Source organism: Stigmatopora argus, chromosome 12 (assembly GCF_051989625.1).
Source record: "Stigmatopora argus isolate UIUO_Sarg chromosome 12, RoL_Sarg_1.0, whole genome shotgun sequence".
Classification (NCBI taxonomy): Eukaryota; Metazoa; Chordata; class Actinopteri; order Syngnathiformes; family Syngnathidae; genus Stigmatopora; species Stigmatopora argus.
In genome coordinates, this window is record NC_135398.1 from 6,750,073 (window position 1) to 6,764,188 (window position 14,116).

The 14,116-nt window shown below is 38.4% G+C and overlaps 1 protein-coding gene across 2 annotated transcripts; it reads left to right on the plus strand.

Annotated features, from left to right (window-relative positions):
• Positions 1-604: 604 nt before the first annotated feature.
• LOC144085996 (solute carrier family 22 member 21-like) lies at positions 605-13,979 on the plus strand. Of its 2 annotated transcripts, XM_077615724.1 has the most exons (13): positions 605-659; positions 1,987-2,184; positions 7,172-7,694; positions 8,535-8,638; positions 9,976-10,130; positions 10,902-11,073; positions 11,293-11,434; positions 11,557-11,651; positions 11,899-12,113; positions 12,223-12,242; positions 12,332-12,405; positions 13,487-13,622; positions 13,805-13,979. In XM_077615724.1, the coding sequence occupies exons 3-12, from the start codon at positions 7,362-7,364 to the stop codon at positions 13,602-13,604; spliced, it is 1,428 nt and encodes a 475-aa protein (XP_077471850.1). In that variant the 5' UTR covers positions 605-659; positions 1,987-2,184; positions 7,172-7,361; the 3' UTR covers positions 13,605-13,622; positions 13,805-13,979. The 2 variants fall into 2 exon arrangements, with proteins under 2 accessions (XP_077471850.1, XP_077471849.1); XM_077615723.1 differs by having other exon boundaries at positions 12,223-12,405.
• The last annotated feature ends 137 nt before the right edge of the window (positions 13,980-14,116 follow it).

Sequence of the window (14,116 nt, forward strand, 5' to 3'; positions counted from 1 at the left end):
ACGATGACGCATATTTGAAAATATACTGTTATTTGCTTTTATCCACCTAAATTAAGATAACATTGATAGTTTTGGCCTCTCCATTTCTTTTGGAATTCTGCCATTTTTTTATTTGAAAATCCGTTAACAATTAGTTTTACAGGTTAACAAAAATAGACTGTCTATGCTTCACTTTGTAAAATCGACGCATTTGAAGTTGTCATTCGACAAAAAAAAATACACACACACCCGTTGAAAGCAAGCAAATGAAATATAATCATTTAAAAAAAGAATATTTTCAAAGCAGGCCCAATCTCCACTTTCCATTTTTTTTACAATGCGAATACAATGAGACATTTTGCAAGAAGAGCACAAATATGATAAAGCCTCGTGCATGCTTTAAGCTGTTTGTTCCCCACTTGCGCAATTGATCGCAAAGTTCGATATATCGATCGTCGATCACTTCACTCTCACTCGGCGTGCTCTCCTAAATACGCAAACATTTGCGGGAGCTCCTTTTTGGGGCTGCTTTATTCTTTTGTACGTCGGATAAAAGAAGTACTAAACGGCCTTTTTTCAATGTCTGGAAAAAATAAGCCTTTCTCTCTTTTCTCCCTCTTAACAAGGTCAATGATGACATTTAGCGCGGCCTGGTGTTCGTCTACTTCAATGGCAAGCAGGTATTTTCTTTTATTTTATCTCATTTAATTGAAGCAAAAGTGTTTGAATTATTTTAATTTTTATTATTATTTTACTTCCCCTTAATTGCATGCCCTGAATTTATCATTGTAAATGTTCCTCTTGGAGGCCATCATTTATGGGCTCTTATGTTAGAACAAACTTATTGAATTTAGATACACATGTATAAAGTGTTAAATGGTGCAGAGAACAGTATTGAGCTGCAAAAAGAGCTTGTTTTATGTGCACGTCTAGCAGATTAAAAAAAATGCACCGACGATATAAGTCACAGACTTTGTTTCGTTAAGTTACAGTCATATTCAAAATATGGGGAAAATAACAATGGTATTAAATGTGGAGGCTCGAATTTTGGATTTAAAAAAAGGCATGAACTTTAGCTGAAAATGTATATATTTTTTCATTGAAAATGTTTCTACAGCCTTCTCTGCAGGTGTGTGGCATTATAAAACGTGAAATTCGAAATTAAAAAATATATATGTTGTGTATAATATAGTATACTATATCACTTATAATAGATTGAAGTGCAGCATGTTTAACAAATATTCATCTAAATCCGCCCTTAACGTTGATTTTGAAATTCTGAGGGTAAAATTTAATCCATCACAACAACACAGGAATATTAATATAATTATTATTATTATTATGATAGCAATTGTTATTGCACAACCGTGTGCGTTATTCCGATTAGACTACAGATTGTGTATGTTTGTGAATTCTGCACGTATATTATGCAAATATTATATCATTGTATTTTTAAAAAATGTGTCTACTTTGGAGAATAAAAATAGAATTCTCTTTGTTTTAATTGGTCGGGAAGTTACTTCCATGACAGGTCAGATGACACAATCCCAGAATATCATCACGTTTAGATTTATTGATTGCGCAATCATTGAATTGTTCTGTTCCGCCAAAGACTTTGATATCAAGGGTGAAAAGTATCGCGATGGTCTCCGATATCGATCCTGGCGTTTATTTGACTTTTCCGTGCACAATGATGGCATTTTCATTAATCATGTGTTTATTTATCAATTGAACATGCATAGGAACAAAACTTGCGCTGTTTGCCGTTCCCTCTGGCGCGGTTGCTAAGTAACAGATGGAAAGACGGAAGCGTCACTCAATTGATGTGTGTTTACGTCTGGTGGGGTAATATTGCCTTGGCGTGAAAGTTAATGCTTCAGTGATCATTCTTTTCATTTCATGTACTTTGCTCAAAGTGTCTGCTTTAGTTGATTCAATTTCATATCTAAAGGTTAAAGGTCACGTCGATTCTTCTCATGGGATTATGCGTTTTTGTTTTTATTTCAGCTCTCGGAGTAAAAAGAGCCTTGGGAGGGAAAGTCTTATCTTGCCTTCGCAGAGGCAAAGCAACAGATTGCGAGACAGCTAAAAGGGACGCACGCGTTGGACATCATTGGCCCGTTCCGACCCAATCCAACAGCTACACTTTCAAAATCCGCACATGGAAGGAAACAATTAACAGAGCTGCTGGAGGCTGTTTGGGAGGTGAATATTTTATTTCAACTGTCTTTTGCTTTGTTGCCCAAATGATGCGTTTTTCCAAGTGCAAGCGTAGCTCATTCTTTTAAAATTCCATTCAAATGGATGATGATAGCTGTCCAATCACGTGGCTCTTTTCTGTCAATTTACTTAGGTTTGTCACTATACTATTTAAACTGGATGTTTATTTCCCTCAATGGCGGCACATTTAATATTACTTTGAGTCATTGTTCCAGAGTTGAACATCATGACTATTTAAAAATATATATATAATGACTGAATCATGCTAAAATTTAAATTTACTGCATGTACGTTAAATAAAACATAAGACCTGAATGTTGGAAAATATTCATGTATTGTACTCAAAGTTAAATACAAGGAATTATTCCTTAATTTGGCACTCATTGAACTGATTGCAAATGCATTTTGCATTGAATTGCATCAAAAGATCAGCATAATTATGTGAATTGGACGTCTATTATCATCAATATCATTCTTTGCTAGTTAAATATTATAGAATTTTTTTTTTAAATCAACTTTACAGTGCTAGTGTGTCTTATCCATAGTATATTTCTCTTTTTATTCATTATTCTCCTTAAGTTATCCTTTCTTATTTAATTTTTTATCCTTTTTGTTAAAATTTTAATCTTCTCATTTTATTCATTCATTAAAACACATAAGAATAATTACTAATATTACAAAATACATACAATTATGATTCAGGACTGCTGTCCAAATATGTGCACACAACATTAGTAAATATGAAGATTAATATTGTAGCCCAAGTGACCCAAAATGTAACGTCTACGTACGTGTACGGCAACTTTTTATGTGGTGAAGTTGAAGTATATCCAAATTAGCAATACTAGTCTTTATGAAGGGGTGAATTGATATCTCGACAGTTTATTTTTAGAATATTCCCCAAGATTTGTACAAATACAAGCCGCCACAATATGTAAAAATTCTTCCCCAACATGCATCTTTCTCTCCACTCACCATCAAGACTTCGTACACGTACTTGATACGATAGCCCGCACGACTTAGATGGATGGCCGTGAAAATGTGAGAAATATGCCACTTTCATACACCCCATTGATTTCCGCCTCGAACAAAGCCGGACAGAGAAAGATGAAGACGGAGAGCCAGAAGAGAGGGAAAGGAGAAATAGATGAACAGCGCTTGCCAGGTGGATATAATATTGTAATTTGATCCATTTTACACTCTTTTGGCCAACTATCGATGACACCGAGGCCTGTACGGCGAACGGCGGCCCGGGTTTCAAAGTTCCGCCTGTTTAAACGCCAGTTCTGGGGGAAGCGAGAAAGAGGGGGCGGGGCTAGCGCCGGGCTGGTGTTAAGGTGATTAGTCTGGTGGGTTGGCGATAGAGAGAGTTGATCAATAAGCCATCGATCCCCTATTGCAAGTGTCAGGGGGGTAGTGGGAACTAGGGGCGAGGGGCGGGCGGGCGTGAGCAAGGATGGGGAGGGAGTCGGGCCTGGCTTGACTTTTAAAAATCCTTTACTTTGCCAATGACAAATAACCCATTAGATTGCAGGAGAGCTGCAAAATCTGGAGCCCACTGGAAGGTGTAGAGGACTCGCCCAATTTACCATTGTTTTAGTCTTTGAACCAAGTTTTGAAAGTGCGCGCCAGCCATTTGTCCCTCCGACTAAAATCTTTGCGGTGTGGAGAAACTATTGAGTTCGATGCAGTGAAGGTAGCTAGCAGACCATTACTTCCAAGAATTCCTGTAGGCTGAAATATTCACTGAAGCGAGCGAGCGAGCTAGCGAGCCTCACTCGATAGTCAGGCCCGAGGACTTTCAAAATGTTTAGCAATAAGTCTTTTGGCCAAAGGTCAACGTGGTAAATGCTACAGTACCTATACGAGGCTACGGCATCATGGGTTGATTCCCAGTTAGTTTAAATATTATATGTTGGATTACAAGGGTCCAAAATCTCAATAGCAATCTCTCAGTAGTACCAATTGTCTAATTTGTGTATAGTATTCCACAAAAGCAAAGTGAAAAGAATAAGAAACGGGTGACTTTCAGTTGATTTTGGGGAACATTTTTAGTCTGTTTTTACCTTTTTATGACGACTTATTTACATGTGCACCAAACTTTAAATCGAATGATACTATAGTGACAATAAAGGCATTCAATTGAATCAAAGTACAGGTCACGCAGGGGTGCCGGAGCCTAACCCAACTTACTGTCTAAAACTAAACAAAATTTAAAAACAAAAATGAATAGAGTTGATTTCCCCTCCTTTCTTTTAACCCTTTAAATATTAACATTTGGTGCAACCTACCTGATACAAAATGTGATGTTCACATTTGTGGACGCCATCTTTTAATTAGTATCATATGTTTTTATTCTTAATAATTATTTGTATATAGCTTTTATAAATAAATAAGTTAATGCAACATTCATTAAAAATGACACTGATCTAATTAAAACAAATGAGAACCAAAATACAACCCGGGAACATTGTAATGGTATCCAATTCATTTTGACTGGGAAACCTGGCAGCGTCCATTCGCTTCGCATTCTCTGAATGAATCCATAAAATAGACGAGTCTTGCTTTTTAAATTGCGCAAATGAACGAGATCGTTTTCTTATGGCGGTTAAATTTATGACGATGTACTTGCATCATTCGAATATTGCGTGGTCTTTAAAGATCGGCGCTGCAGCAAAATCTATTTACAAAAGTGGAAAAGTTGGCTAGGAGGTCGAAAGGAGAACTTTTGCCGCAGAATTATTCCACTTGGGGGAAAAAACAACAACAAAGCGGCCCCTCCATCTATTTTCTTTTTGTTTTCCTGTCTGTAATTTTAATAGGGTTACAAAAATGCAACTTTCTCTCCATTAACCTGTCCGCTCTCCAGCGAAGTGAACAAATGACGCCATGCCACTTCTTTTCACCCGTGCGAGGATTCTGTTTGTCGCTCCCTCGCGTAATCCACGTGGGCCGAGGTCAGGGGTGAAAGGTCACCTGACCGCTGAGAAATATCAAATAAACCCGAATTAAAGGCGACCAGATAATAGAAGGGAGGGCAATGATTATTGAACAACTCATCATTTTTATTGCCGCTTTTACGCACAGGAAATGTTTGGGCCACACTAAGCTGCCAGCCCAGGAAAAAAAAATCTAATTATTGGTTAATCATGTATAAATAATAAATCAAATATTTTACTTCAGTCAGTAAAATAAAACCATTCATAAAATGAGATTTAAAAAGCATGAAAATGCACAGCACATTGAGATACAAGTGACCGTAGCCTTAACATTGTCAAATTGCGGGCCATTATGCCGACCATTTTTTTTTAAACTAACTTGACTGGAAAAAAAATCACGCTTTAAAGAGAAATAAAGTTTGAAACAGAAATGGCACAGACCGACAAAGAATTATCTTTGCTTTTCGCCTTACATATTCTTTAGAATGAGACCTTGTTCTCAAATATAGAACAGATTTGAAAAAAATGCTAGTAAAAAGTGTGTTAAAGTCGTGCAACGACGGCCTCTTTGTTCACTCCTGCTGCTCATTTTCTTCTGGTTTTTCTTTCGCCTTCTCACGTCCTTGTCTTCACCGAGCGTCCCCTCACTCCCCCGCGGGGCTCCCTTTACCTACCTCGCTCACGGGCGCCCTTCCCGCCCCCCACCCATTGTCTCCTTCGCCACGCGCTCCCTCAAATTAATGTAACGTTATTGACAAGTGACTGGCTGAGCGGGCATTGATCATCGGGAGGGCGAGAGAAGAAGCGCTTAGGGGTGAGGCCCGAGTGCTGCTCACGGGCGAGCGCTTTTCACGCTCTTAGCCCGCCGTTGACACCGCCGTAATCATCCGGGGGGCGCCGTTGTTTGATTTAGCGCTTTTTCGACTCTTGGCTGTGATTTGAGGAGGCAACTTTTAAATGCTAAACAAGCGACGGAAAATAACTTAAGTACGCCTTCAGAATAATTGAGGTCCGAGGCGGCCTTGACGCTCCCCTCCGTCCGACGTGAACGCTAACAATGTGCAAAGGGGCCACTCGCGTAGACGAGGGTACGCAAAAGGGCAAATGATAGCCAATCAGTGAAGTGCTTTTACAGTCTTCGCTCAGGAGTTGACCCAGTGACCTCGTTTCCTGACCCGCTAGCCAAAGGTCACCGGGGCAGTGGTCAAAGGGCAGGGTGGAGAGGGTTGCCGTGGTTACCAAAAAACCTGTCGAGTTTTCGGCCTCGGTCGAAGAAAGGTCGTTGGTGGCGCGCCGACCGCTGATGCTTCGTGAAAATGCGGCAATCCATTTTGAAATATTTCAATTAGAACTGATTTAGCCATCAGGTTTTTTTTTGGGATGGGACTTTTTTATTGGTTGATACGTTACGCTACATTAGTATACATTACTGATGCGAGCATCTCAATAAGTGAGTTTAATTGATACACAAACCTCACACATTTGAAAGATTCATGATTTTATACATAGAAATTAGCCATTGGCCTTTGCCGTTGGTATTTTTTTAACTATGTATACACACATTTATCCATTTTAAAAAATAATGTCAAATAACAATAATAATCCAACTTTCTATAATGTTGTTGAGCTGCACTTTTCAGTGGTGAATAGTTTTATTATATTAATATATACATTTTTTTTCCTTTTTAAAGTTGTTTTGCAAACCTCCATTCCTGTAGTAAATTGATTACAGTCCAACTACATCAGTGGCACTGTAACGAGAACAAAATATATTTTTATTGATTACAAAAGAGCAAACTGAATTAATGAACTGCAAATGTGTCATTTTGTACTTCCACTAACACGATATGACAATTTTTTCAAGGAATATTATTTCCCAATGCATTCTAAAAGTACACTTGTGTTCTTCCTCTAGGGGGAGCCCTTTCACAACAACAAAAAACAACGCTGTTTTGGTTTGACTTTTCTTCTTAATGTTTTGCTGATCATTTTATCTTGACGCTTCAGCTCTCCTCTATGTTATTTTTTTACAGCACTCATCATGAAAGCCTGAAGTCTTTGACCTCTCCTTATCATCCCATGAAAATTCAATCATTTACATTTGCCTTGTATGTCTGTTTTAAATTCTTTACATAGTTAGCATACTTGTGGAGACAGTATATAAGAGTAAGTACTGTAGGTAAGTAACAAACGTCTTGCAGTCTGAAGATTGTGCCCCAAAAAATGCCTGATGAAAATTGCAAGGATTTTGACGGAGACGTGGATTTCCTCGGCCAATATGGACGCTTCCAGATTTTAATGATGATTTTACTGAGTTTGACGGCAGTCCCGTGCGGTTACTTGGGAGTTTTGTCCGTCTTCATCGCCGACACACCGCCTCACCACTGCACGACTTGGAACAATTCTACGGATTTTCTCAACTTTAGCGGAACCGATAGTTGCTATCGGTATAAAGCGGACACGAACGTCAGCGAGGGGTTCGAACCGAGGAACCAATCGGATCGATGCGTGGATGGATGGCTCTTCAGTACGGAGAGCTACACTATCGTTTCTCAGGTGAGGTATGGAATACATCATGTATTTTTTTTTAGTACATTCTGCAAAATGTGACAAATAGGCGAAAATTAGCTTTGGATAGTTCTAATATTAAAAATAAAATGAAGCAATTAACCGAGCCAGTGGGTTACTACAGTTGACAGCTTTTCAAAAGTGCAAACTTTTAACTTTTTATAGGACAAGTAGCTATTTTTGGTCTTTTAAAAACGTTTTTGTTTGACACCTCTTATCCCCACAAAATTCGGGGCACTTTGGACATTAAAATGACCATTTTTTTTCCATTTAAAAAAATAAACCTCTTTTTTAAAAGTATTAATCATTGTTTATTTGAGTAATTTATTTTTATTTATTTTATTTACTTATACTTATTTAAAAAAATACATGTTTAAATTCAAATAAAAAAAACTCAAGTATTTTTTCTTATTTGTATTTATTAATTTATTTTGAATAGGGTTTAACTCATAGTATGCTATTGTTGATAGTCGTCCAATTTATTTAAACTGGGAAGACTGGCCTTAAATGCTTATGTTTGAATATATTGATGCACTAGATGTCAAATCCATTATGACTGGGAAGGGCGAACGTTCATTTGGACCTCCCAGCCAAAATGGATTGGTCTTCTAGCGCCGTCAATGGCAGTCAATGAGTTAAATGATTCTGTACGGGTTGGGAAAAAAATGTTTAACAGAATTTGTACATGGAAATGTTAACTCATGCAATAATAGCATCTGTTGTAATAGTTAGTAAAATATGAATGATCAGCCGATATTCAAATGTTTTCATTTACTCTAACATTTTGGTCATGGTAAGGTTTCTAACAAGCTCACTTGTTATTTACAGTGGGGATTGGTGTGTGAAAATGCGTGGAAGGTGCCTTTCTCCACATCCATGTTCTTTGTCGGCGTCCTGTTTGGATCCCTCATCAGTGGCCAGCTCTCAGACCGGCAAGTATACATGTGGTCAAGCTTTAAAATGAACACAACTCTTTCATTAACTTAATCATTTTCTAAAGGCTACATGTCAGAAGTTTGTTAAATTCATTCATTCATCTTCCATACCATCCAATCCTCGAAAGGGTTGCGTGTGATGATGGAGCCTAAGGCAGCTGCCTTCAGGCGAAAGGCAGGCTACTACTTGTCGCCAGTCAGTCATAGGGCACACCTTTGTTAAATTAAAAACGTGCGTATTTCTATGCAATGCTTTTCACCCAAATCTGCCTAGTGAGTAGTGTAAAAGATACATTCAAACATCGCATTTACTCGCTTATCAATATAAGATAACCGAAAAAGTGCAACTTGGCTGACTCACAAAGACAGTTATTTCTCATTTTATTTATATCAAAAACACTAATGGCAGCAACTGGTCAAACAACACAGTCTACAAAACTATTCTTCACTATAAACATCACATCAGCAGACTGGCAACACCAAGCGACTAGCTTGATGCCAACCTTTTAACTGGAAGCTGCCTGAAGGCTTTTGAGAGTGACATCATACCGCCAATGTCAAAGCACAATTCGAAAACCTTATTCACCGCTAATGTAATATGCAAAATAATAATAACTTCTCTACACTTCTTTCTTTCATTCCGTAATAGGGCAGCAAATCACCAGCGCAAATACAAAATCAGAGTTGTTTGTGTTTTACTAGTGTTGGCACACACAAGGACTACTTGCAAATTTTGTGGGAGCTTTACAATAGTTCCCTTTGGACTGTCTTTGTTAAAACTCATGAAAGCCATAACTTTAACTTGGTAGTCATGAGGCTCGACTTAAGTATGTATACACGCATATAGTGGTAATCAAGACCAATCAATTTAGCGGCAAAAGTCCTGACTGATTAATCATGGTATGTGGGCTCACTGTATTTATATCCATTGTTCCATCCTGATAGGGGGGTTGAAAATTAACTCCCTATTTAAAAAAAAGCTTGGCATAATATTTCCTTGTTTTTTATTTGTATTTATGTTCAATGATGTATAGGAATTAGATATATGTTCCTTTATTTTCAGATTCGTTATTTTGTTTAAATTTAAAAAGCCCGACAAACATGGCGACCCTATAATAACCCCTGAATTGATTGCCAGCCAATAGCAAGGCGCAATGAAACAGAGAACCACTCACACTCACAATCACAACCGAGTGGGAATCGAACCCAAACTCCCCGCACCAAAGTCGGGCGGAATATAACCACTTTTCCACCGGGTGGCAAATAGAAAATTGAAATTCTGACATTTTTGGAGAATTCTTTCATGTATTCTTCTTTATTGACATTGTGTTCAGGTTTGGCAGAAAGCGTGTTCTTTTCGCCACGCTCACTTTACAATCCGTGACCACCTTGATCCAGGCCACATCCGTCAATTGGATCATGTTCTGCGCTCTCAACTGCCTGAGAGGAGTGGGCCACGTGTCCTGCTACGTAGCATCATTTGTTCTAGGTATGCATACCACATGGTGTCTTTGATATCGTTAAGTTGATGTGAGGTTTTTTGGGGGGCTGGACTACATAGGAAAGACAATTCAGTATGTTTACCATGTGTAACCGGTGGATAAAACAGTCAATATAAGTCACTATTTCGAAGGAGTGACTGTTGACATTTGATCAATGCCAATCAAAAAGTGAGTACGTTGACCTCAGACGCTCATCCGTCTCGTTAAGAGTCTTGAGACACTCCTTAAAATGGCTTCAATGTGTTGAGGAACCAGGAACTGAGAAATAAAGACACTTGAGACGAACTATATGTTAGATTTGTTCCTGTCCTCTGATTGGTTGGTCTGATCAACACTTATTCGAATCAAGTTTGACTAGCAAAACAGGTTTAGAAATCAATATATATTTTGGTGTCAATGTATGTTTGTCTTTCCCAAATATTTAATTTGAACTTCTCCATATTAATGACGTTAAATCCATGACTACAGCTGTTCCCAAGGCTAAATGCTGTTGTCGTTCTAGGAAATATAAAAATTTAGTACAACCGGTTTTACCTTGCGCTTTCGTGTATGTACTTTTTAAAGCATTCAACCCTAATGCGGTTACAGAAAAGCAATATTGTTTTCTTTTATTTCTTGGCTCGATCGCGGATCTTGAATGGAACTTCTATAAATGTAGCTGGATAAAGGGCAATTAATTAGCAGGGGCTCACTTTCTATGTTGGGAGAGGTTGAAAGTATTGTTTGGTACTCATATTGCATCTTTCTATCTTGGTCAGGTTCTGAGATGCTCTGTGAGTCTGCCAGGTTGACCTACAGTCTGGTAGGTCAAAGTCTTGCTTTTAGCCTGGGTTATGCCCTTTTGCCATTCCTTGCTTACTTCATACGAGACTGGAGGCTGCTGCTGGTCGCCTGCGCTATCCCGGGCCTCCTCTTCATTCCTTCTTGGTGGTAAGCACGCCGCTAGATCACGTTACAGTGCCGTTCACGGCGATAGACGTCCACTCCGTTTGGGTTTAGAGGCCTGCCAGCCATCGCGCCTAACTCAAAAACTGATGTTTTACGTCTTTTTTTTTTCTTTGCTCGTATCCCGTGAAATGTTTCCGGTCTAATGCTCCGTTGTACTTTTTTTACTTTTGTTAGGCGAATAACATGTTTCCTGATCTGCAGGGTGATTCCCGAGTCCCCACGCTGGCTTTTGCAAAAAGGACGGGTGGAGGAGGCCGAGTTGGTGATTCGCCGAGCTGCCAAATTAAACAGGGTTCACGCACCTGATGTCATATTTAAACCTGGCGAACGCTCGGGGTTACTGGTGTGTATAGCATTTATTATTACCCTTGCCTTCTGTATGAAGCAGACAGCATGATAACAGCTTGGTAACAACATAAAGTATTGCAGCGTAAACAAAATAAGCCATTTGTGTCGTGTGTCCAGCAAAAACCAGGGGAAAATGAGAAGACCTACACAATTATGGACCTGATACGCACCCCTAACCTGAGGAACATTACAGGTCTCGGTTTCATCATATGGTAATGTCAAAGTTGCATACTCCCCAATTGTCAATTTCCTTTTTAAATACTTCTGACCTTGACTTATTACAAATAATAACTTAGGCTGATTCAAATATGGAATAGATGTAAGCAATGTTCCCTCTAAGCTTTATATCCACATTTCATCAAAGGCCTGGCATTTACATACCATAATAAATTCAAAACTATATGGATCTCTGTATTTTTTTTTTTATGTGCTCATCCAGTTTTTGCTCTATTTCTTCAGGTTGGTGACGGCCCTGGCGTTTTATGGTCTCTCTCTCAATACAAGCAACCTGAAGGGGAATATTTACCTCAATTCCTTAGTTTCAGCAGCCACTGACGCAGTAGGCAATGTTCTCACGTGGCTTTTGATTAACAAGGTTTCACGGCCTAATCTGCTCTCCTCCACGCTGATGTTTTCTGGAATAATGCACCTTGCCGTTAAGATGGTCCCCGAAGGTTTGCACTTTTCCATTCTAATATTGTCGAATCATTTCGATGATTCAATGCTGTTTGTATATCAGGGTGTGGCCCGTTGCACTATTTTTTAATGCCCTTTTTCTTGCAGACATGAATGTTTTGTTCCAGGTATTAGTTCTGACCGGAAAGTTGGGCGTGGCCGTGGCTTACGGCATGATCTTCGTCTTTTTCGCTGAGCTGTACCCCACTGTGGTCAGGAACTCTGGCCTGGGTGTCGTGGCCACCGCTGGACGCATAGGCACCATCATATCTCCTTATGTCATCTACATGGGCAAGTGTGGATGTCTTTTTTCAAAATTATTATTTTATTATCTAGTGCACGTACAGCTGGATTCGGTAAATGCTGAAGTATTTCATTATTTAACACTACTTTATACTATAGTGCACCATCTGTAAAAGCAATTTCCTCTGTGAGTACTTCTATTATTCTCAATATTTCAAGCATTTCAAGCCCGATCCACCAACTAATTGAAAGCAAATCGGAAAAATAAACTCTGACCCTTAAATGTTCCCTGAGAACAAAGACTACAACATGTATTTTACAAAAATCTATCAAAACAGCTTCTCATTTGCATAGCACTAGAAGGAGGCCAAGTCCTATACCAGTAATCATATTACTCTATGAGAGGGGTGTCCAAACTATTGCACAAAGGGCCGCAGTGCCACATGTTTGTGGTCATAAAATAAAATTGTAACCCCAGAAAGACTTCATATATTAGCATCACATTTTAGGTCATATATCAATATTGATATTTGGAATAGGAGACACAAAAAAATAGATTAGTCATTATTTTTTGTCATGTTTTATGAACAAGTACAATCAAAATAGAAATGCACTTCCTTAAAGTCCCCAATAACATCTTTTTTTTTTAAATTTCCATCGTATATAAGTATATACCTTGTCAATGTCAACAATAGACGTCCAATTCATTCCAACTGGGAGGAATGACTGTGAATGCCCATCTTTCATGGCCATTGAAAGCGCAAGACGTCCAGTTTATTATTGACTGGGAGGGCTGGCAGTTGCCATTCTCTTCCAGTCAAAATAGGTTGGACGTCTAGTTCCATCAATAGCAGCCATCGAGTTGATTGAATGCCCAATATATAAGGCTGACATACACATTGTTTATAAAGTACTAATATCTATATTCCTACTCCTTAAAGTTATCTTTATTTCACATACACATTTACACTTGCAATTATATGCCACACGTATTATGACATTAACCAATTTTCACACAACAAACAGTGTCTGTATCAATATGTCATACATCACTGTCAGGGTGCAGGTTTTTGTTCCAATGGATCCAGTACTCCACGAATAAATGTTTTCCTCTGTGTTTTCTTTGCAGGGGTTTACAGCAAAGTTGTTCCTTATATTATTTTTGGTTCTTTAAGCATCACGACCTCTTTTTTGAGTTTGATGCTACCGGACACGAGAAACTGCAAATTTCCAGACCTTATCAGTGAAGCTAAACCTGTTCGATGGTATGTTGCTGTCTCTTTTACGGTCTTCAAATAATGATTAACAGAAATATATGTTCCACTTGCCTGTGTAAATTGGCTGTCGTGGAAAAGGTTTTTCCAGGAGTTGATGATCTTGGTTCAAAGTCATTTATTTACATGTGTTCATATTAACAGAAATATTTCTGTATTTTCTTCATCCATAGTAATTTCTCACCAAAGAATATCTCCTGCTATCAACACTTTCAACAAAAAACAAATAAGAGTGGTCCAACAACGCCCTCTGCTGACAGAAAAAATATATCCTGAAGTTGAATCATATTTTATTGCAAAATTATGTTCAGTGTCTTTATTATTTACATTAAAAGTGCATACATTTTATTGTGTTGGTGTATAATTTTGACGACAAAAATCTGGAGTTACCACCTTGTTTTAAATATTGAATTTTGTAGCATATAGACAGCAGGGGGTGGCATTTAGCCATTTCCTTTCGCCAAGCGGATTTTTACCAGAAAAGG